The 25300-nt window shown below is 44.2% G+C and overlaps 1 protein-coding gene across 6 annotated transcripts in view; it reads right to left on the bottom strand.

Annotated features, from left to right (window-relative positions):
- Positions 1 to 25300, bottom strand: part of camk2a (calcium/calmodulin-dependent protein kinase II alpha) — a 111726-nt gene that overhangs the window by 50330 nt on the left and 36096 nt on the right. For all 6 annotated transcript variants that reach the window (XM_046316751.1, XM_046316753.1, XM_046316752.1 and 3 more), the window contains exons 4-7: positions 14462 to 14516; positions 7934 to 7999; positions 2546 to 2618; positions 443 to 545 (exon numbers count right to left, since the gene is read on the bottom strand). In XM_046316751.1, the coding sequence (XP_046172707.1) occupies positions 443 to 545; positions 2546 to 2618; positions 7934 to 7999; positions 14462 to 14516 (297 nt within the window). The remainder of the gene's footprint in view (positions 1 to 442; positions 546 to 2545; positions 2619 to 7933; positions 8000 to 14461; positions 14517 to 25300) is intronic.

Here is a 25300-nt window from a genome sequence, read left to right as displayed (position 1 = left end):
GACATTCGATGCAAAGCGTTTGTTTCATTGGATTCCATAGGAGTCTTTGAATGATTGATTTCCCTCTGAAGGCTCTGTTTCCCTGGTGGAAATATTAACATTAAACATCCTAAATCTTGCATACGTCGACCTGCTTTAGAGGCCAGTCTTTATTTGCATTCCATTGTGTGTGCGTGTGTGTGTGTGTGTGTGCGTGTGCGTGTGCGTGTGCGTGTGCGTGTGCGTGTGTGCGTGTGTGTGTGTGTGTGTGTGTGTGCGTGTGTGTGTGTGTGTGTGTGTGTGTGTGTGTGTGTGTGTGTGTGTGTGTGTGTGTGTGTGTGTGTGTGTGTGTGTGTGTGTGTGTGTGTGTGTGTGTGTGTGTGTGTGTGTGTGCGTGTGCGTGTGCGTGTGCGTGTGCGTGTGCGTGTGCGTGTGTGTAATTACGAGTCATATCAGCCATTACCGAACCAGGCTTGTTGTTCTCCCTCCACCTCGATGGCCAGGCCAAAGTCTGCCAGCTTCACTGCAGCTCCCTTGGACTTGGAGGCCAGCAGAAGGTTCTCAGGCTGCGTAGAAAGAGAGAGGTCAGCCAGTAAGCCAGCATTCAGTCAGTCAGCAGTCAGTTAGTCAGTCAGTTAACCAGCCATCCAGTCAACAGTCAGTCACCCAAAGGAGACAGGAGGGCTGAGCAGAAGCAGGGATATGGTGGCAGACAGACATGACTCTAGGCTGGGCCAGATTGAATAGTGCAGAAGCAGGGATATGGTGGCAGACAGACATGACTCTAGGCTGGGCCAGATTGAATAGTGGTAATGCCTTTGTGTGGTTGCAGCATGACAGAGCTCTGATAAATACAGCACCAAGCCACTTCTATCCCACACAGACGGAGGAATGAACACCCCACCTCCTGCCGCCAATCACTCTACCGCTGCTGCTATGAGATGTTATCCACCCCCTGATAAACACAGACACACACCACACGCACAAATGCACAGAGGCACACATACACAAAGACACACACACCTAAAATCGCAGCCTACACAGATCCATTTTATCACTTCATCTTCCCTCAGTTCCCAGGTGCTGGGAGGCAGATGTGAAACCATGTGAATGGAACGTATATCTGTTGGGCAGAAGGGTCTCTCGTTGTACCAGCATGTGTTAGTGCATGATAATCACAGTGTGAGTGTTGAAGAAGTCCATAAGAAAGATTTGAAAAAATACATTTGGAAAAAGATGTAATAAACAAAAATGTATCTTTGAAAGAGTGTGGGTATATATAGAGGTAACTGAACCCTTTTTTAGGTTACTACATTATTCCATGTGTTATTTCATAGTTTTGATGTCTTCACTATTATTCTACAATGTAGAAAATAGTAAAAATAAAGAAAAACCCTTGAATGCGTAGGTGTATAGTCGGTACTTGAATACGTGTATTAATAAATGAAACAGTACTGGAACCTGTGATTTATCTGCCTCTCTTTGACACTACAACAGGGCAGACATACTGTAGCACACGCCAATGCTGTCCGACGTGATGGTGAGAGGGCTTGTTTACGTTTTTTACTCCCTTGAGCTGACGTTGAGATATGGACTACATGTACTGTACATGACAAGTTGGCAACAGAACCGTGGATCGATGGTGGTTGCACTGTAAATGAATGACTATTTTATAATCATCAAACTGTGTGCAGGCGAAATGACTTATGACAGAAGAGGGTTTAGCAGCATGTCCCCTGAATTCTCTGATTGGTTTGATTGGGCTTTTGTTATTCTGTCCACATACCTACAGGTGAATCACGCTGAAAGTCATGGCCAGGGTTGCAAAATTCTGGGAACTTTAAATAAGTTCCCTGGTTTTCGAGAAATCCTGTATGGAGAATTCCAGATTTCCTGCTTATTGCCCCCTGACTCTGGGATCCTCCAACCGGGATTTTGGAAAAACCAGGGAATGTATTGAAAGTTTGTGGAATTTTGCAACCTTAGTCAAGGCAGAGAGGAATGACCTGTTGGCCTGTTATCTGCTGCCTGAGGAGCAAACATTACATAGATGTGTCCTCAAGGTTCAAATTAGAAAGAGCCTGGATGGCTAAAATGAATGTTTTAAATGTGTTTAAATGAATCAAAATAACAACAAATGTATGATCTGAAGTTTCTGACTACACTCTTAGAAGAAAAGTTGTTATCTGGTACCTAAAAGGATTCTTTGGCTGTCCCCATAGGATAACCCTTTGAAGAACCCTATTTGGTTCAAGGTTAAAAAAAACTTTTGAGTTCCATGTAGAACCCATTACACAGAGGGTTCACATGGAACCCAAAAGAGTTCTACCTGAAACCAAAAATGGTTCTACTTGGAACCAAAAAAGGGTTCTCCTATGGGGACAGCCATGGACTGGGCCCTTGCTCCGTAGAACCCTTCAGGAACCCTATTTTCTAAGAGTGTACAGATTATTTAAATCCAAATCCATTTTTGATCAAATCAATCAGATAATAACAATGACATCAAAGTGATATCTTGCAGTGGATGAGCAGTCAGTCTTTTCATTTATTTGTTATTAAACCTTACCTTCAGGTCTCTGTGAACAACTCCCATCTGATGACAATGAAGCACTGCCTCCAGAATCTGCTGAATACAATGACTATGAAAAGAGAGAGAGAGAAAACTGAAAGACTGATTGAGCTGGGAGTTTTGAGAGGCTAAATTGAATGCTATTGAAAATGGGCTTCACTTCAGCATTAATCCACACAGCATTTTGGATAAAATGGCTTATGCACCTCCAAAAAAATACAAAGACACACAGAGGCGTTAGATTTGGCCATTCATTTTCCTAAATTGTCGATCAACACAGTAGCACGGGCCAAAGCCTGATGAGTTTTTGTATGTTTGGCTGGGAGTCAGTGGGAAGATAATTAGCAACTAGACTCAGCTGTCAATCAAGCAGTGGAGCAGTGAAGCAGGGAGAACCCGGTCCGCAGAGATAGAGAGACTGACACGCTAAACCCGGGCGAAGTGTGTACACTGATGTGAGGTCGCTCCTACACGTCCACAGCCATCTGCTTCCATTTGTTTCTGTTCATGAATTTGTTTTGTGGCCCTGTTGCCCAGTCCATAGCTGGTGTTGGGTGAATTGGGGAGATACTCTATCATGAATAGGTTTACGGAGGTAAAGCTGTTCAATCCAAATGAACAGTCCAATAACAGACCTGCAGACAAAGCAAAGGCCTCTGACTGTGACGACATGACAACAAAGTTAACTGAAAGGCTTTAGACAATCAGTCGAGGCTCCTCAGAGGAGGACCATCCTCCCCAATCAATTTCATAATAATAGTGAAACATTACCAAATAATCGATTAAAACACACTGTTTTGCAATAAAGGTCTACAGTAGCCTCAACAGCAATCTGTAGGGTAGCACCATGGTGTAACCAGAGGACAGCTAGCTTCCGTCCTCCTCTGGGTACATTGACTTCAATACAAAACCTAGGAGGCTCATGGTTCTCACCCCCTTTCATACACTTAAACAGTAATTATGGAACCTTCCGGAAGACGTCCTCCAACCTATCAGAGCTCTTGCAGCATGAACTGACATGTTGTCCACCCAATCAAAGTATCAGAGAATGAATCTAGTACTGAAAGCATAAGATACACCTAGCTACTGTAGCACTAAAGTGTCACGTTCTTTCAAAATCGAACCCAGAAGCAGACCAGGACAAGGAGAGTAGGAAGAAGGTGAGTATTTATTTACAAGTGAATGTGAATGGGTAGATATATCCAGGTGGCGTAGCGGGCAGCGGTGGTGAGTTGATGGGAGTAAATAGGTGGATCCAATGGGGTAGCGGAATTCTCCGACGACCAGGCGGGAATGGGGTAAATGATCCGGGTGAGTAATGTTCATGGCTAACGATCCGGCATGGAATGGATGTCAGGTCAGAGCTTTTGAAGGGGAGAGGTGATGATCAGGACAGGTGTGCAGATTACTGATGGGATACAGGTGCGGGTGAACATCGATCTCCCAACAAGCTAATTCGCCCGGCAACTAGACAGGGTGCGTTCCAGGACACCGGAAAAACAGTCCAGGACAGAAACACAGGCAAACACAGACTCAAGAAGCGGGATTCGTGACAAAAGTGCGTAAAATGTGGTGAGTAGTTGACGCAAATAGAGAGAAAAACAATAGTTGAAAAGTTTTTAACAAATTAATTTCTTAATAATGAAGGAGAAGCAAGAGAGACTTACTTACTTAGCTAGTGAATGCTGGTTTAGCCTACTCAAACACCCGGCTCAAACAGAGAAGACTGCTATGTTACCTAGCTGGCTATAGCTATCCAACACTGGAACTTCCAAGTCAAGGTAAGCTATTGGTTTTATTAATATATTGCAACCGAGGCCCGCCGGTCTAACTGCTAATCAGCTTTCTGCTGACTGTACACTGTACTGCATGATTGTAGAGGGTTTACTAATGTGTTATATTGTAGCTATATTGCTAGTAGCTATATTGACTATGATATTAATATGGTGACAACGATGTATGCTGTGTAGCGGTTAGCAGTTATGATATGAAGGTTTGGCTTGGATACGTTTTTTCTCCTGGTCACAGAAAGGTGATATGTTCTGCAAGTCCACAAGCGAAGTCCACAAGCAAATGAAAAAAGGAGGAGAGTGTACAGATGCAAGAAGGAATACAACAATCAAAGAGATCATGCGGTTTGTATGTGGCTTCTATGAAAGTGAACTGTGTTTACATGTGATCAGGGGTGTATTCATACTGCCGATTCTGTTGAAAAATGTTTCTTAAACGGATGTGAACGATACGGGGATGAACATCCAATCAAATTGTATTTGTCACATGCACTGAATACAACAGGTGAAATGTTTACTTTACAACCCCTTAACCAACAATGCCGTTTTTATAAAACAGAGTTAAGAAAATATTTACTAAATAAACCAAAGTTTTAAAAAAAAATGTAAATAAAAAATAACACATAACAATAATGAGGTTCTATACAAGAGGGGTTACCTGGACCGAGTCAATGTGCAGGGATGCAGGTTAGTTGAGATCATTTGTACATGTAAGTGGGGGATTTTGTCCATTAGAAACTCTCATTTGCAACTGTTGGACTAATGATTGCATCCTAGATAAGCTACATGCAGGCAAGAGTGTGCAAGGCGGTATTGAATGTGTCAATGTCTGTCACCTTGATTACTTCAATTTATCTCGACCTGTGCACCTACGTTGTAAACTTTCACTCATAGGCTAGGTTGTAGTAACCTCATGATGGGTATAGTGAAAATGTGAGTATTATGTAGTAGCTGGGGTAATGGAATATGAATGACAGTTATCCAATATTCTGTCAAATAAATAAGGCCATGCTCATTAAAAGAAAATATCATCCTCTCTCATCTTAAATGGCAACGACCACCACTGTAGACTGGGGAGGGAGGGGCAATTCCAGTCCTCGGGGGCCTGATTGGTGTCACAGTTTTGCCCCAGCTCCAGCTAACACACCTGACTCCAATAATCAACTAATCATGATCTTCAGTTTAGAATGACATTTGATTAATCAGATGTGTTTGCTACCGATGGAGAAAAAGTGTGACATCAATCAGGCTCCCGAGGACTGGAGTTGCCCACCCCTGGTGTAGATGATATACAGTATACCATAGTTCTATATATATATATATATATATGTCACGCCTTGGTCATTGTATTTTGTGTTTTTGTTATATGTTTGGGTAGGCCACGGTGTGACATGGGTTTATATTGTTATTTTCGTATTGGGGTTTGTTTTGTTTGGGATCGCGGCTGATTAGGGGTGTTGTATAGGCTTGGCTGCCTGAGGCGATTCTCAATCAGTCAGGTGATTCTTGTTGTCTCTGATTGGGAACCGTATTTAGGCAGCCTGAGTTTTGCTTTGTATTTCGTGGGTGATTGTTCCTGTCTCTGTGTTGTAGTCACCAGATAGGCTGTAATAGTTTCACGTTCCATTTTGTTGTTTTTTGTATTTAGTATCAGTTATTTCATGTACCGCGTTTCTTTCATTAAAGTCATGAGTAACCAACACGCTGCATTTCGGTCCGACTCTCTTTCTTCAACAGACGAACGCCGTTACAGAATCACCCACCACTCACGGACCGAGCAGTGTGTAAACTGGCAGGAGCGAAAGGAGGACGTTATGGACGGTAGAGGCATGGAGTATACGACGTGGGAAGAAATCGACAGGTGGGCGGCCGACCCAGAGAGAGTGCCGCCTGGGATTCGCTGCAGCAATGCGAAGAGGGCTATAGGCGAATGGAGTCAATAAAAAAGAGAAGGCGGCACAGAGCGAAAACCGAAAGGGCTGCCCCTCTGTCCCGAGCTGCCCCTCTGTCCCGAGCTGCCCCTCTGTCCCCGAGCTGCCCCTCTGTCCCGAGCTGCCCCTCTGTCCCCGAGCTGCCCCTCTGTCCCGAGCTGCCCCTATGTCCCGAGCTGCCCCTCTGTCCCGAGCTGCCCCTATGTCCCGAGCTGCCCCTCTGTCCCCGAGCTGCCCCTCTGTCCCGAGCTGCCCCTCTGTCCCGAGCTGCCCCTCTGTCCCCGAGCTGCCCCTCTGTCCCGAGCTGCCCCTCTGTCCCCGAGCTGCCCCTCTGTCCCGAGCTGCCCCTCTGTCCCGAGCTGCCCCTCTGTCCCGAGCTGCCCCTCTGTCCCGAGCTGCCCCTCTGTCCCGAGCTGCCCCTCTGTCCCGAGCTGCCCCTCTGTCCCGAGCTGCCCCTCTGTCCCGAGCTGCCCCTCTGTCCCGAGCTGCCTCTCTGTCCCCGAGCTGCCCCTATGTCCCGAGCTGCCCCTCTGTCCCGAGCTGCCCCTCTGTCCCGAGCTGCCCCTCTGTCCCGAGCTGCCCCTCTGTCCCGAGCTGCCTCTCTGTCCCCGAGCTGCCCCTATGTCCCGAGCTGCCCCTCTGTCCCGAGCTGCCCCTCTGTCCCGAGCTGCCCCTCAGTCCCGAGCTGCCCCTCTGTCCCGAGCTGCCCCTCTTTCCCGAGCTGCCCCTCTGTCCCGAGCTGCCCCTCTGTCCCGAGCTGCCCCTCTGTCCCGAGCTGCCCCTCTGTTCCGAGCTGCCCCTCTGTCCCGAGCTGCCCCTCTGTCCCGAGCTGCCCCTCAGTCACGAGCTGCTCCTCAGTTATGTGGGGATCTGGGTGAGGACTATTAGGCCATGGTCGGCGGAGAGGGTGGATGATCCCAGGACGCGAAGGGGAGGAACAAGGACATTAATGGAGTGGGGTCCACGTCCCGAGCCAGAACCGCCACCATGGACAGACGCCCACCCGGACCCTACCTATGGTTTTGAGGTGCGTCCGGGAGTCCGCACCTTAGGGGGGGTGGGGGTTCTGTCACGCCTTGGTCATTGTATTTTGTGTTTTTGTTATATGTTTGGGTAGGCCAGGGTGTGACATGGGTTTATATTGTTGTTTTTGTATTGGGGTTTGTTTTGTTTGGGATCGCGGCTGATTAGGGGTGTTGTATAGGCTTGGCTGCCTGAAGCGATTCTCAATCAGTCAGGTGATTCTCGTTGTCTCTGATTGGGAACCGTATTTAGGCAGCCTGAGTTTCGCTTTGTATTTCGTGGGTGATTGTTCCTGTCTCTGTGTTGTGGTCACCAGATAGGCTGTAATAGTTTCACTTTCCGTTTTGTTGTTTTTTGTATTTAGTATCAGTTATTTCATGTACCGCGTTTCTTTCATTAAAGTCATGAGTAACCAACACGCTGCATTTCGGTCCGACTCTCTTTCTGCAACAGACGAACACCGTTACAATATATATATATATGCCTTTAGATGCTCTCCTGGTTTGGGAATGCTGGGACCTCTGTATAAGTCAATGAATCCATATTACAGTGAAAATTCATACGCTGAACTCGCTAAATTGCCCTGTCACGTATCTGTTTTTGGGTTTATTCCATGTGTTTTGTGAGGTGGTTCCACTGACCTGGCGTCAGCCTCACTGTAGTACTCTCGAGCAACAATATCTTCGAAGAGTTCGCCGCCCGTCACTCTGAGGAAGAGAGAGGATTGTTAGGCTGAAGAGGATGAAGGTGGCCATCAGAGCATGCAGCCAGTGTGAGAGAAATACTCTCTTCCCAATGCCCCCCATATCAGCCACTGAGACACACTGACAAAGATCAGCTTTAATACAGCAAATAGTGTGGCTTCCATCAGTGTAATTGCCTGAATCATTTTCAATCCCCCTTATATATTGTAAATATATTTTTAAAAACTGGGAAAAAACTGTGTGTTGACATGGAACCTAACAGGCACCTCAAATGTACATTTCTGATGTGAGAAAAGGAAAAACCCAAGCAGTTGTCTCACTGTTGCTAAGTTCAGAATTCGAGAGTACGAATCTTCTACAGGATACTCTAGGAAACAGCTGGATGTTTCCCAGTCCTGCCTTCACAGGATACTAGGAGACAGCTAGATGTTTCCCAGTCCTGCCTTCACATGATACTAGGAGACAGCTAAATGTTACCCAGTCATGCCTTCACAGGATACTAGGAGACAGCTAAATGTTACCCAGTTATGCCTTCACATGATACTAGGAGACAGCTAAATGTTACCCAGTCATGCCTTCACAGAATACTAGGAGACAGCTAAATGTTACCCAGTTATGCCTTCACATGATACTAGTAGACAGCTAAATGTTACCCAGTTATGCCTTCACATGATACTAGGAGACAGCTAAATGTTACCCAGTCATGCCTTCACATGATACTAGGAGACAGCTAAATGTTACCCAGTTATGCCTTCACATGATACTAGGAGACAGCTAAATGTTACCCAGTCATGCCTTCACAGAATACTAGGAGACAGCTAAATGTTACCCAGTCATGCCTTCACAGGATACTAGGAGACAGCTAAATGTTACCCAGTCATGCCTTCACAGGATACTAGGAGACAGCTAAATGTTACCCAGTCATGCCTTCACAGGATACTAGGAGACAGCTAAATGTTACCCAGTCATGCCTTCACAGGATACTAGGAGACAGCTAAATGTTACCCAGTCATGCCTTCACAGGATACTAGGAGACAGCTAAATGATACCCAGTCCTGCCTTCATAGGATACTAGGAGACAGCTAAATGTGTCCCAGTCATGCCTTCACAGGATACTAGGAGACAGCTAAATGTTACCCAGTCATGCCTTCACAGGATACTAGGAGACAGCTAAATGTTACCCAGTCATGCCTTCACAGGATACTAGGAGACAGCTAAATGTTACCCAGTCCTGCCTTCACAGGATACTAGGAGACAGCTAAATGTTACCCAGTCCTGCCTTCACAGGATACTAGGAGACAGCTAAATGTTACCCAGTCATGCCTTCACAGGATACTAGGAGACAGCTAAATGTTACCCAGTCATGCCTTCACAGGATACTAGGAGACAGCTAAATGTTACCCAGTCCTGCCTTCACAGGATACTAGGAGACAGCTAAATGTTACCCAGTTATGCCTTCACAGGATACTAGGAGACAGCTAAATGTTACCCAGTCATGCCTTCACAGGATACTAGGAGACAGCTAAATGTTACCCAGTCATGCCTTCACAGGATACTAGGAGACAGCTAAATGTTACCCAGTCATGCCTTCACAGGATACTAGGAGACAGCTAAATGTTACCCAGTCATGCCTTCACAGGATACTAGGAGACAGCTAAATGTTACCCAGTCATGCCTTCACAGGATACTAGGAGACAGCTAAATGTTACCCAGTCATGCCTTCACAGGATACTAGGAGACAGCTAAATGTTACCCAGTCCTGCCTTCACAGGATACTAGGAGACAGCTAAATGTGTCCCAGTCATGCCTTCACAGGATACTAGGAGACAGCTAAATGTTACCCAGTCATGCCTTCACAGGATACTAGGAGACAGCTAAATGTTACCCAGTCCTGCCTTCACAGGATACTAGGAGACAGCTAAATGTTACCCAGTCCTGCCTTCACAGGATACTAGGAGACAGCTAAATGTTACCCAGTCCTGCCTTCACAGGATACTAGGAGACAGCTAAATGTTACCCAGTCATGCCTTCACAGGATACTAGGAGACAGCTAAATGTTACCCAGTCCTGCCTTCACAGGATTAACACATAGACTGACACACACTGACCATGTATCGCTAGATATACAGTACGAATGACGTAAACAAATATACACTCAGAATGATAAGTAGATTAAGTCTGATATTTGTAGGCTTATTTCATAAACCTGCTAGTACAAAGTGAATGGGCTCTGACAAACTAGTTTTCTCCTAAATGTGTCAGATGTAAAGACTATAGAAGGGAATTTAGTTTTTCTTAGTCTCTCATTTTTGTCCGTTTCGGAACTTTCGCTACGTAACTGTGTATTATCCCAAAGAATTAAGTAAGTGTGATCTTTATGATTTGAGCACTATAGGAGGACACATTTCAGTTGAATGCATTCAGTTGTACAATTGACTAGGTTCCTTTCCTTTCTTAATCAAAGATAATCTATAGCAAGGGACTGCTTCTAAACACCATCCTGCTGTTTCAGACGAGTTAAGAACAACTTGCATTGTCATCAAGATCTTCTTATGCAACACGTTGTCCTGCTGCTCATTGTCACACTTACAAAGCTGCTCTTATTCATTCAGAGACATTAACAGGGAAGAGGCAGCTAAGAGAAGACGCCTCATAACAGATGCAAGAAGAATTCCCTTGAAGGTACAATATAACGACAGTTCCTGTAATATAATTCCAGTTCCCGTAATATAATTCCAGTTCCCGTAATATAATTCCAGTTCCCGTAATATAATTCCAATCGTCATGATTGAGTATTGATCTCCTTAATATAATTCCAATTCCTATAATATAATTCCAGTTCCTGTAATATAAATCCAGTTCCTGTAATATAATTCCAGTTCCCGTAATATAATTCCAGTTCCCGTAATATAATTCCAGTTCCCGTAATATAATTCCAATTCGTGTAATATAATTCCAATTCCTATAATATAATTCCAGTTCCTGTAATATAAATCCAGTTCCTGTAATATAATTCCAGTTCCTGTAATATAAATCCAGTTCCTGTAATATAATTCCAGTTCCCGTAATATAATTCCAGTTCCAGTAATATATATACAGTTCATGTAATATAATTCCAATTCCTGTAATATAATTCCAGTTCCTGTAATATAAATCCAGTTCCTGTAATATAATTCCAGTTCCCGTAATATAATTCCAGTTCCAGTAATATATATACAGTTCCTGTAATATAATTCCAGTTCCCGTAATATAATTCCAGTTCCCGTAATATAATTCCAATTCGTGTAATATAATTCCAATTCCTGTAATATAATTCCAGTTCCTGTAATATAAATCCAGTTCCTGTAATATAATTCCACTTCCTGTAATATATTTATAGTTCCTGTAATATAATTCCAGTTCCTGTAATATATATACAGTTCCTGTAATATAATTCCAGTTCTTGTAATATAATTCCAGTTCCTGTAATATAAATACACCTCCTGTAATATAATACCAGGTCCTGTAATATAAATACAGTTCCTGTAATATAATTCCAGTTCCTGTAATATAATTCCAGTTCCTGTAATATAAATACAGTTCCTGTAATATAATCCAGTTCCTGTAATATAGGTCCAGTTCCTGTAATATAAGTTACAGTTTCTGTAATATAATTCCAGTTCCTGTAATATAATTCCAGTTCCCGTAATATAATTCCAGTTCCCGTAATATAATTCCAGTTCCTGTAATATAATTCCAATTCCTGTAATATAATTCCAGTTCCTGTAATATAATTCCAGTTCCTGTAATATAAATCCAGTTCCTGTAATATAATTCCAGTTCTTGTAATATAATTCCAGTTCCTGTAATATAAATACACCTCCTGTAATATAATACCAGTTCCTGTAATATAATTCCAGTTCCTGTAATATAATTTCAGTTCCTGTAATATAATTCCAGTTCCTGTAATATAATTCCAGTTCCTGTAATATAATACAAATTCCTGTAATATAATTCCAGTTCCTGTAATATAATTCCTGTTCCTGTAATATAAATACAGTTTCTGTAATGAAAAGCATTCAACACCTCCAGGGGACTGTAATCACTGTTGTGGGGACTGTAATCACTGTTGTGCAGACTGTAATCACTGTTGTGCAGACTGAAATCAAAAGTTCCTTGAAAGGCATTGAAAGATATTAAAAAAGTTGAGTGTTTAAAATGCATATAATAGTGATATTTACAGAACTAATATATTATGGTGCACTCAGAGACTACGGAGCACACTCAACACTTCAGGTCTCTCTAGCCATAATTAGTGGTTAGATACAAACCATAGCCTATGGCAGGGATCATCAACTAGATTCAGCAGCGGGACAATTTTTTTTTTTGAGCAGATGGTCAGGGGGCTGGAAAATAATTACAAATAATTTGTGGACTGAAAATTGACCATAAGAAGCCAAAACTGATGTAATAGTTGACTAAACATAAAACGGTCAAACCTTGCTTACATTTGTATTCGATCACATATACTGTATATCTCTATTATGCGTGGGAATACTTAGGAACAGAAATGTTTGCAATTTTATTACAAATAATTAACAGAAATACCTTATTTACGTAACTATTCAGCCCTTTTGCTATGAGACTCGAAATTGAGCTCAGCTGCATCCTGTTTCCATTGATCATCCGTGAGATGTTCAATTTAAATTAAATTGATTTGACATGATTTGGAAAGGAACACACCTGTCTATATAAGGTCCCACACTTGACAGTGCATGTCAAAGCAAAAACCAAGCCATGAGGTCGAAGGAATTGTCTGTAGAGCTCTGAGACAGGATTGTGTCGAGGCACAGATCTGGGGAAGGATACCAAAACATACTGCAGCATTGAAGTTGTTGCCTCCAATATTCTTAAATGGAAGATGTTTGGAACCACCAAGACATTTCCTAGAGCTGGCCGCCCGGACAAACTGAGCAATCGAGGGAGAAGGGCCTTGGTCAGGAAGGTGACCAAGAACCTGATGGCCACTCTGACAGAGCTCTAGAGTTCCTCTATGGAGATGTGGGAAACTTCCAGAAGAACAACCATCTCTGCAGCACTCCACCAATCAGGTCTTTATGATAGAGTGGCCAGGCGGAAGCCATTCCTCAGTAAAAGGCACATGACAGCCTGCTTGGAGTTTACCAAAAGGCACCTAAAGGCTCTTAGACCATGAGAAACAAGATCTGACGGTCTGATGAAATCTGATGAAACGAAGATTGAACACTTTGGCCTGAATGCCAAGCGTCAAGTCTGGAGAAAATCTGGCACCATCCCTACAGTGAAGCATGGTGGTGGCAGCATCATGCTGTGTTTTTCAGTAGCAGGGACTGGGAGACTAGTCAGGATAGAGGCAAAGATAAACAGAGCAAAGTAGAGAGACATTTTTTTATCCCCAGTTTCGTGATATCCAATTGGTAGTTACAGTATTGTCCCATCGCTGCAACTGCAACTGCAACTGTACGGACTCGGGAGAGGATATGGTCGAGAGCCATGCATCCTTCAATACACGACCCTGCCAAGCCGCACTGCTTCTTGACACACTACTCACTTAACCCAGAAGCCAGTCGCACCAATGCGTCAGAGGAAACACCGTCCAACTGGCGACCGTGTCAGCGTGCATGCGCCCGGCCCACCACAGGAGTCACTAGAGTGTGTTGGGACAAGGACATCCTGCCTAGCCAAACCCTCCCCTAATCTGGACAACGCTGGGACAATTGTGCGCCGCCTCATGGGTGTCCCAGTCGGGGCCGGCTGCGACACAGCCCGGGTTCAAACCCGGATTTGTAGTGACGCCAATAGCACTGCGATTTAGTACCTTAGACAGCTGCGCCACTCAGGAGGCCTTACAGAGAGATACTTGATGAAAACCGTCTCCAGAGCACTCGGGACCTCAGACTGGGGCTAAGTGGCTTCGGGACAAGTTTGTGGCTTTGGGACAAGTCTCGGAAATGTCCTTGATTGGCCCAGCCAGAGCCTGGACTTGAACCCGATCGAACATCCCTGAAAAAAGCTGTGCAGAAACGCTCCCTATCCAACCTGACAGAGCTTGAGAGGATCTGCAGAGAAGAATGGGAGAAACTCCCCAAATACAGGTGTGCCTTGCTTTTCTTTCAAAAACAAGGACATTTCTAAGTGACCTCAAACTCATTTCTGAGTGACCTGTTGGCCTGTGGCTGAATGTCGCTGGGGTCCCTGGTGTATAGCTTACTGAGGAGCTTATTGAAATCAGGACCACTGCCTAGCTCAATGGTAGATATTCATTTACTGTGGTTGTGTCTCATACAGGCTGTTGTGCCGAGTGTGATTAGAACTCACATCAAGACTCACATCAAGCCACCTCTCAGCCTTAAAATAATCATTTTATCATTAATGGCAATCATTCCCACTGTGTGTGTTACTGGATGAATTATGAAATAAATAGATTCAATGCAATGCATTACTCACAGGTCAAAGATCAGGTAATGATGCCCTTCCTCCGAGATGCTGTCATGGAGACGCACTGGATGGAGAAAAGAGAGAAAGGAAGTAAAGATGTTTTAAAACTACTTAAGTGAAGCTTGGATAGTGTTTGTGGTGTCCTATTGATGTGGTTATGTTATCTCCATTTCTCTCTCCCTTTCCCTCTCTCCCTCTTTCTCTCTCTTTCTCCCTGTCTCCTCTCTGTCTTTCTCTCTCCCTCTTTCTCCCTCTTTCTCCCTCTTTCTCTCTCCCTCTCTCCTTTCCATCTTTCTTTCTCTCACCCTCTCTCCCTCTCTCCCTCTCTCCCTCTCTCCTTTCCATCTTTCTCTCTTTCTCTCTCCCTCGTTCTCTCTCCCTCTCCCTCTCTTCCTCTTTCTCTCTCCCTCTCTCCCTCTCTCCTTTCCATCTTTCTCTCTTTCTCTCTCCCTCGTTCTCTCTCCCTCTCCCTCTCTTCCTCTTTCTCTCTCCCTCGTTCTCTCTCCCTCTCCCTCTCTTCCTGGTTCTCTCTCCCTCTCCCTCTCTTCCTGGTTCTCTCTCCCTCTCCCTCTTCCTCTTTCTCTCTCCCTCATTCTCTCTCCCTCTCCCTCTCTTCCTCGTTCTCTCTCCCTCTTCCTCGTTCTCTCTCCCTCTCCCTCTCTCCCTCGTTCTCTCTCCCTCTCCCTCTCTTCCTCTTTCTCTCTCCCTCTCTCCTCTCCCTCTCCCTCTCTCCCTCTCTCCTCTCCCTCTCCCTCTTTCTCTCTCCCTCTCTCCCTCTCTCCTTTCCATCTTTCTCTCTTTCTCTCTCCCTCGTTCTCTCTCCCTCTCCCTAACTTCCTCTTTTTCTCTCCCTCTCTCCTCTCCCTCTTGCTCTCTTTGTGTTGCATTGTTCTCCTCACCAGTGCCAATCACCACCCCTCCCCACCTCTCTCTCTCCTACCCATCCCTCCCATCCCCTCCCCCTCCCTCTCCCAGCAGGCAGTGTGTTATACTGCTCTGTGTGCATGTGTGTGGGTGTGTACTGAGACGAGAGGACAGGTGTGTGTTAGAGTGTGTGTATGTGTGTTTGTGTGTAGGTGCCGAGATAGAAAGGCTAACAAGAGGAAGACTGCAGTATAGATACCTTCACCTGTATAGAGGACATTCACCAGTATAAATACATTCACCAGTATAACTACCTTCACCAGCAAAGATGCCTTCACCTGTATAGATACCTTCACCAGCATAGATGCCTTCACCTGTATAGATACCTTCACCAGTATAGATACTTTCACCAGTATAGATACCTTCACTGGTATAGATACCTTCACCAGCATAGATACCTTCACTTGTATAGATACCTTCACCAGTATAGATACCTTCACCAGTATAGATACCTTCACCAGCATAGATACCATCACCAGTATAGATACCTTCACCAGCATAGATACCTTCACCTGTATAGATACCTTCACCAGCATAGATACCTTCACCAGCATAGATACCTTCACCAGCATAGATACCTTCACCAGCATAGATACCTTCACCAGCATAGATACCTTCACCAGCATAGATACTTTCACCTGTATAGATACCTTCACCAGTATAGATACCTTCACCTGTATAGATACCTTCACCAGTATAGATACCTTCACCAGTATAGATACCCTCACCAGTATAGATACCTTCACCAGTATAGATACCCTCACCTGTATAGATACCTTCACCTGTATAGATACCTTCACCAGCATAGATACCTTCACCAGCATAGATACCTTCACCAGCATAGATACCTTCACCAGCATAGATACCTTCACCAGCATAGATACCTTCACCAGTATAGATACTTTCACCTGTATAGATGCCTTCACCAGTATAGATACTTTCACCAGTATAGATGCCTTCACCAGTATAGATACCTTCACCAGTATAGATACCTTCACCAGCATAGATACCCTCACCAGTATAGATACCTTCACCAGTATAGATACCCTCACCTGTATAGATACCTTCACCTGTATAGATACCTTCACCTGTATAGACACCTGTATAGATACCTTCACCTGTATAGATACCTTCACCTGTATAGATACCTTCACCTGTATAGATACCTTCACCTGCCAACACCAATGCTTAGCAACAGTCTCCCCATTACATAAGCCTGAAACAGCAATCCCAGATAATTCTCCCCAACTTTGCCAAAGAAGCAAAGGTCGTGGAAGTAGTGTGATCCTGAGCTGCTTTTTGTCTAGAGAGGTAGTCTGTGTACCGGTCTGGTCTAGAGAGGTAGTCTGTGTACCGGTCTGGTCTAGAGAGGTAGTCTGTGTACCGGTCTGGTTAGCATTCCACACCTTTCCACTTCCTGGAGCTCAACAGACAGGTAACCAGGATCTAGCAGAGGAAACGGCCAATCTGGTGTTACCGATGGTGATTGTGGCCTGTCACTGGCTGTGTTGGTTTCCCTTGGCAAGGCTTTCCCTATCAGTCAAAGGGACACTCCAGCCCCTTTGTTATGGGTTGTGACTAGGTTACTGTAAGTCGCTAAAGAATATCAATTTTGATGGAAACCTTTTGATCCCAGACTCCTTAAGAACCTTTCATTTACCAATCACTTGTATAGGCTGTTGTCAACCATCTATCTGAGGAATTCCTACAGGAAATGCAAATTGAATAGGGATGTGTCTAACTGAATAGGGATGTGTCTAACTGAATAGAGATGTGTCTAACTGAATAGGGATGTGTCTAACTGAATAGGAATGTGTCTAACTGAATAGGGATGTGTCTAACTGAATAGGGATGTGTCTAACTGAATAGGGATGTGTCTAACTGAATAGGGATGTGTCTAACTGAATAGGGATGTGTCTAACTGAATAGGGATGTGTCTAACTGAATAGAGATGTGTCTAACTGAATAGAGATGTGTCTAACTGAATAGGGATGTGTCTAACTGAATAGAGATGTGTCTAACTGAATAGAGATGTGTCTAACTGAATAGGAATGTGTCTAACTGAATAGGGATGTGTCTAACTGAATAGGGATGTGTCTAACTGAATAGGGATGTGTCTAACTGAATAGGGATGTGTCTAACTGAATAGGGATGTGTCTAACTGAATAGAGATGTGTCTAACTGAATAGAGATGTGTCTAACTGAATAGGGATGTGTCTAACTGAATAGAGATGTGTCTAACTGAATAGAGATGTGTCTAACTGAATAGAGGTGTGTCTAACTGAATAGGGATGTGTCTAACTGAATAGAGATGTGTCTAACTGAATAGGGATGTGTCTAACTGAATAGGGATGTGTCTAACTGAATAGGGACGTGTCTAACTGAATAGGGATGTGTCTAACTGAATAGGGATGTGTCTAACTGAATAGGGATGTGTCTAACTGAATAGAGATGTGTCTAACTGAATAGGGATGTGTCTAACTGAATAGGGATGTGTCTAACTGAATAGGGATGTGTCTAACTGAATAGGGATGTGTCTAGCTGAATAGGGATGTGCCTAGCTGAATAGGGATGTGTCTAACTGAATAGAGATGTGTCTAACTGAATAGGGATGTGTCTAACTGAATATAGATGTGTCTAACTGAATAGGGATGTGTCTAACTGAATAGGGATGTGCCTAGCTGAATAGGGATGTGTCTAACTGAATAGGGATGTGTCTAACTGAATAGGGATGTGTCTAACTGAATAGGGATGTGTCTAACTGAATAGGGATGTGTCTATCTGAATAGGGATGTGTCTAGCTGAATAGGGATGTGTCTAACTGAATAGGGATGTGTCTAACTGAATAGGGATGTGTCTAACTGAATAGGGATGTGTCTAGCTGAATAGGGATGTGCCTAGCTGAATAGGGATGTGTCTAACTGAATAGAGATGTGTCTAACTGAATAGGGATGTGTCTAACTGAATAGAGATGTGTCTAACTGAATAGGGATGTGTCTAACTGAATAGGGATGTGCCTAGCTGAATAGGGATGTGTCTAACTGAATAGGGATGTGTCTAACTGAATAGGGATGTGTCTAACTGAATAGGGATGTGTCTATCTGAATAGGGATGTGTCTAGCTGAATAGGGATGTGTCTAACTGAGTAGGGATGTGTCTAACTGAATAGGGATGTGTCTAACTGAATAGGGATGTGCCTAGCTGAATAGGGATGTGCCTAGCTGAATAGGGATGTGTCTAACTGAATGGGGATGTGTCTATCTGAATAGGGATGTGTCTAGCTGAATAGGGATGTGTCTAACTGAATAGGGATGTGTCTAACTGAATAGGGATGTGTCTAGCTGAATATGGATGTGCCTAGCTGAATAGGGATGTGTCTAACTGAATAGAGATGTGTCTAACTGAATAGGGATGTGTCTAACTGAATAGAGATGTTTCTAACTGAATAGGGATGTGTCTAACTGAATAGGGATGTGCCTAGCTGAATAGAGATGTGTCTAACTGAATAGGGATGTGTCTAACTGAATAGAGATGTGATGGCTCCTCTGTCTCTCCCACAAAGCAATATGACAGCGTAATGTATTTATAATGTAAAATGAACATCTGTACAGAAAGACTAATGTGAAGGACAAATTGGAGAGGAGGAACTTCTTGATGCAATTAAAGCCTTTAAATCTGGTAAAACTCCAGGGCTGAATGGATTACCAGTTGAGGTATACGTATCTGTATTTGATGTTCTCAGAGGACCATTGTTAGCATGTTTCAACCACTCCTATAACAATGGAAGATTATCAGATAAGAAGACTCAACAAGAAGATCTGATTGAATTATTACTGAAACAGGACCCAAGTGGTAAATATAAAGATCCAGTCCATTTAATAACGTGGACGCCCCTTTGTGTTGTGATGCAAAAGCTATAGCAAAATAACTAGCGCATAGAATTAAAAAGGTATTATCGGACATTATTCATCCTAATCAGACAGGTTTTTTACATGGACGATACATTGGAGGTAATACAAGACAAATACTGGAAACAATAGAACACTTTTAAAAATCTGGGAAACCAAGCCTGGTATTCATAGCTGACCTTGAAAGAGCTTTTGAAAAAGTATGACTGGAATTTATATACAGTGCATTCGTAAAGTATTCTGTCCCCTCTACTTTTTCCACATTTTCTTACGTTACAGCCTTATTCTAACATTTCCCCCTCATCAATCTACACACAATACCACATAATGACAAACGCAAAAACTGGTTTTTAGAAATGTATTCCAAAATGGATTACATTGTCATCTCTGGAGGAAACCTGACACCATCCCTACAGTGAAGCATGGTGGTGCCAGCATCATGCTGTGGGATGTTTTTCAGTGACAGGGGCTGGGAGACTAGTCAGGATCGAAGGAAAGATGAATGGAGCAAAGTAATGAGATCTTTGATGAAAACCTGTGCCAGAGCGCACAGGACCTCAGACTGGGGCGAAGGTTCACCTTCCAACAGGACAACGACCCTAAGCACACAGCCAAGACAACACAGGAGTGGCTTCAGGACAAGTCTCTGAATGTCCTTGAGTCACCCAGCCAGAGCCTGGACTTGAACCCGATCGAACATCTCTGGAGAGACCTGAAAATAGCTGTGCAGCGATGCTCCCCATCTAACCTGACAGAGCTTGAGAGGATCTGCAGAGAGGAATGGGAGAAACTCCCCAAATACAGGTGTGTCAAACTTGTAGCGTCAAACCCAAGAAGACTCAAGGATGTAATCATAATTGCTTTAACACAGTATTAAGTAAAGGGTCTGAATACTTATGTAAATGTGTAATTGCAGTTTTTTTTTTTTTTTTTTTTTAACAAGAAAATTGCTTTGTCACTATGGAGTATTGTGTGTAGAATGATAAGGGGGAGAAAAACAATGTAATCCATTTTAGAATAAGGCTGCAATGTAACAAAATGTGGAAAAAGTCAAGTGGTCTGAATACTTTCCGAATGCACTGTATGTGGGTGGACTTTGGCTCGTTGACGAATAACCGCCCCCAGTTACTGCAGAGGATGGCTGCCATGTAAAGAATGAGCCGATAAACAAAACGAGGCTGAGGATCTAACTGCCGCTCTGCACAGTGTCAATCAACATAGTTGATACAGGAGAACAGAGAGAGTGCTGGATAAGGGTCTGCTCTTTAATGGCCTGTGATGGCTGCAGGTTAGGCTGAGGGAGAGAAAGCGCTGGATGAGAGCAGTGAGTCTCAATGCATCCAGCTGATTTGCGGGAGAAAAACCATCTATCTTATATCAGAACCTATGCTGTACATCTAAAGCAACCACCCTTCGGCAGAACCAGGGTCTCAACTTCTACATTATCAGGGGAGAACTTGACACCGTGACACAATGCTCTTTGTCCTATTGAGTAGTAGTCTATGTAGGATAATTTCCCACAAGGGCTTTAAAATGTATAACAGCCACAGGGGCAAATCGTCAGCAAGATCATGTATTCCTTTCCCCCCAGTCTGTCTGTGTGGGAGCAGGAATAATTCTGCTGGTGCTGATAGAAGGCTGATAGATGACTCTCTCTATCCCTATTCTCTCTCTATTCCTCTCTCTATTCCTCTCCTCTCTCTACATCCTCTCTCTATCCCTATTCTCTCTCTATTCATCTCTCTATTCCTCTCCTCTCTCTACATCCTCTCTCTATCCCTATTCTCTCTCTATCCCTCTCTCTATTCCTCTCCTCTCTCTATCCCTCTCCCTCTCTACATCCTCTCTCTATCCCTATTCTCTCTCTATTCCTCTCTCTATTCCTCTCCTCTCTCTATCCCTCTCCCTCTCTACATCCTCTCTCTATCCCTATTCTCTCTATTCCTCTCTCTATTCCTCTCCTCTCTCTATCCCTCTTCCTCTCTACATCCTCTCTCTATCCCTATTCTCTCTCTATCCCTCTCTCTATTCCTCTCCTCTCTCTATCCCTCTCCCTCTCTACATCCTCTCTCTATCCCTATTCTCTCTCTATTCCTCTCTCTATTCCTCTCTCTATTCCTCTCCTCTCTCTACATCCTCTCTCTATCCCTATTCTCTCTCTATTCCTCTCTCTATTCCTCTCTCTATTCCTCTCCTCTCTCTACATCCTCTCTCTATCCCTATTCTCTCTCTATTCATCTCTCTATTCCTCTCTCTATTCCTCTCTCTATTCCTCTCCTCTCTCTACATCCTCTCTCTATCCCTATTCTCTCTCTATTCCTCTCTCTATTCCTCTCTCTATTCCTCTCCTCTCTCTACATCCTCTCTCTATCCCTATTCTCTCTCTATTCCTCTCTCTATTCCTCTCCTCTCTCTACATCCTCTCTCTATCCCTATTCTCTCTCTATCCCTCTCTCTATTCATCTCCTCTCTCTATCCCTCTCCCTCTCTACATCCTCTCTCTATCCCTATTCTCTCTCTATCCCTCTCTCTATTCCTCTCCTCTCTCTATCCCTCTCCCTCTCTACATCCTCTCTCTATCCCTATTCTCTCTCTATCCCTCTCTCTATTCCTATCCTCTCTCTATCCCTCTCCCTCTCTACATCCTCTCTCTATCCCCATTCTCTCTCTATTCCTCTCTCTATTCCTCTCCTCTCTCTATTCCTCTCCTCTCTCTATCCCTCTCCCTCTCTACATCCTCTCTCTATCCCTATTCTTTCTCTATCCCTCTCTCTATTCCTCTCCTCTCTCTATCCCTCTCCTCTCTCTATCCCTCTCTCTATTCCTCTCTCTATTCCTCTCTCTATTCCTCTCCTCTCTCTATTCCTCTCCTCTCTCTATCCCTCTCCCTCTCTACATCCTCTCTCTATCCCTATTCTCTCTCTATCCCTCTCTCTATTCCTCTCCTCTCTCTATCCCTCTCCCTCTCTACATCCTCTCTCTATCCATATTATCTCTCTATCCCTCTCTCTATTCCTCTCCCTCTCTACATCCTCTCTCTATCCCTCTCCCTCTCTACATCCTCTCTCTATTCCTCTCCTCTCTCTATCCCTCTCCCTCTCTACATCCTCTCTCTATTCCTCTCCTCTCTCTATCCCTCTCCCTCTCTACATCCTCTCTCTATCCATATTATCTCTATATCCCTCTCTCTATCCCTCTCCCTCTCTACATCCTCTCTCTATTCCTCTCCTCTCTCTATTCCTCTCCTCTCTCTATTCCTCTCCTCTCTCTATTCCTCTCCCTCTCTACATCCTCTCTCTATCCATATTATCTCTATATCCCTCTCTCTATTCCTCTCCTCTCTCTATCCCTCTCCCTCTCTACATCCTCTCTCTATTCATATTCTCTCTCTATCCCTCTCTCTATTCCTCTCCCTCTCTGCATCCTCTCTCTATCCCTATTCTCTCTCTATCCCTCTCTCTATTCCTCTCCCTCTCTACATCCTCTCTCTATCCCTCTCCCTCTCTACATCCTCTCTCTATCCCTATTCTCTCTATCCCTCTCTCTATTCCTCTCCTCTCTCTATCCCTCTCCCTCTCTACATCCTCTCTCTATCCCTATTCTCTCTATCCCTCTCTCTATTCCTCTCCTCTCTCTATCCCTCTCCCTCTCTACATCCTCTCTCTATCCCTATTCTCTCTCTATCCCTCTCTCTATTCCTCTCCTCTCTCTATCCCTCTCCCTCTCTACATCCTCTCTCTATCCCTATTCTCTCTCTATCCCTCTCTCTATTCCTCTCCCTCTCTACATCCTATCTCTATTCATATTCTCTCTCTATCCCTCTCTCTATTCCTCTCCCTCTCTACATCCTCTCTCTATCCCTATTCTCTCTCTATCCCTCTCTCTATTCCTCTCCCTCTCTACATCCTCTCTCTATCCCTATTCTCTCTCTATCCCTCTCTCTATTCCTCTCCTCTCTCTATCCCTCTCCCTCTCTACATCCTCTCTCTATCCATATTATCTCTCTATCCCTCTCTCTATTCCTCTCCCTCTCTACATCCTCTCTCTATCCCTCTCCCTCTCTACATCCTCTCTCTATTCCTCTCCTCTCTCTATCCCTCTCCCTCTCTACATCCTCTCTCTATCCATATTATCTCTCTATCCCTCTCTCTATTCCTCTCCTCTCTCTATTCCTCTCCCTCTCTACATCCTCTCTCTATCCCTCTCCCTCTCTACATCCTCTCTCTATCCCTCTCCCTCTCTACATCCTCTCTCTATCCCTCTCCCTCTCTACATCCTCTCTCTATTCCTCTCCTCTCTCTATCCCTCTCTCTATTCCTCTCCCTCTCTACATCCTCTCTCTATCCATATTATCTCTCTATCCCTCTCTCTATCCCTCTCCCTCTCTACATCCTCTCTCTATCCATATTATCTCTCTATCCCTCTCTCTATTCCTCTCCCTCTCTACATCCTCTCTCTATTCCTCTCCTCTCTCTATCCCTCTCCCTCTCTACATCCTCTCTCTATCCATATTATCTCTCTATCCCTCTCTCTATTCCTCTCCTCTCTCTATTCCTCTCCTCTCTCTATTCCTCTCCTCTCTCTATCCCTCTCCCTCTCTACATCCTCTCTCTATCCATATTATCTCTCTATCCCTCTCCCTCTCTATCCCTCTCTCTATCCCTCTCTCTATTCCTCTCTCTATTCCTCTCTCTATTCCTCTCCTCTCTCTATTCCTCTCCTCTCTCTATCCCTCTCCCTCTCTACATCCTCTCTCTATCCATATTATCTCTATATCCCTCTCTCTATTCCTCTCCTCTCTCTATCCCTCTCCCTCTCTACATCCTCTCTCTATTCATATTCTCTCTCTATCCCTCTCTCTATTCCTCTCCCTCTCTGCATCCTCTCTCTATCCCTATTCTCTCTCTATCCTCTCTCTATTCCTCTCCCTCTCTACATCCTCTCTCTATCCCTCTCCTCTCTACATCCTCTCTCTATCCCTATTCTCTCTCTATCCCTCTCTCTATTCCTCTCCTCTCTCTATCCCTCTCCCTCTCTACATCTCTCTCTATCCCTATTCTCTCTATCCTCTCTCTATTCCTCTCTCTCTCTATCCCTCTCCCTCTCTACATCCCTCTCTATCCCTATTCTCTCTCTATCCCTCTCTCTATTCCTCTCCTCTCTCTATCCCTCTCCCTCTCTACATCCTCTCTCTATCCCTATTCTCTCTCTATCCCTCTCTCTATTCCTCTCCCTCTCTACATCCTATCTCTATTCATATTCTCTCTCTATCCCTCTCTCTATTCCTCTCCCTCTCTACATCCTCTCTCTATCCCTATTCTCTCTCTATCCCCTCTCTATTCCTCTCCTCTCTACATCCTCTCTCTATCCCTATTCTCTCTCTATCCCTCTCTCTATTCCTCTCCCTCTCTACATCCTCTCTCTATCCCTATTCTCTCTCTATCCCTCTCTCTATTCCTCTCCCTCTCTACATCCTATCTCTATTCATATTCTCTCTCTATCCCTCTCTCTATTCCTCTCCCTCTCTACATCCTCTCTCTATCCCTATTCTCTCTCTATCCCTCTCTCTATTCCTCTCCCTCTCTACATCCTCTCTCTATCCCTATTCTCTCTCTATCCCTCTCTCTATTCCTCTCCCTCTCTACATCCTCTCTCTATCCCTATTCTCTCTCTATCCCTCTCTCTATTCCTCTCCCTCTCTGCATCCTCTCTCTATCCCTATTCTCTCTCTATCCCTCTCTCTATTCCTCTCCCTCTCTCTATCCTCTCTATATCCTCTCTCTAGTCCTCTCTCTCTCTATTCCTCTCCCTCTCTACATCCTCTCTCTGTCCTCTCTATATCCTCTCTCTATCCACTCTCTATCCTCTCTCTATCCTCTCTATATATCCTCTCTATCCTCTCTATATATCCTCTCTCTATCCTCTCTCTATCCTCACTATATCCTCTCTATCCTCTCTATCCCTCTCTCTATCCTCTATCTATCCTCTCTCTATCCTCTCTATATATCCTCTCTAT

Source organism: Oncorhynchus gorbuscha, linkage group LG20, assembly GCF_021184085.1.
Source record: "Oncorhynchus gorbuscha isolate QuinsamMale2020 ecotype Even-year linkage group LG20, OgorEven_v1.0, whole genome shotgun sequence".
Taxonomy (NCBI): Eukaryota; Metazoa; Chordata; class Actinopteri; order Salmoniformes; family Salmonidae; genus Oncorhynchus; species Oncorhynchus gorbuscha.
Note: the sequence above shows the minus strand (reverse complement) of the source record. Positions and strands in the feature narration are given on the sequence as shown.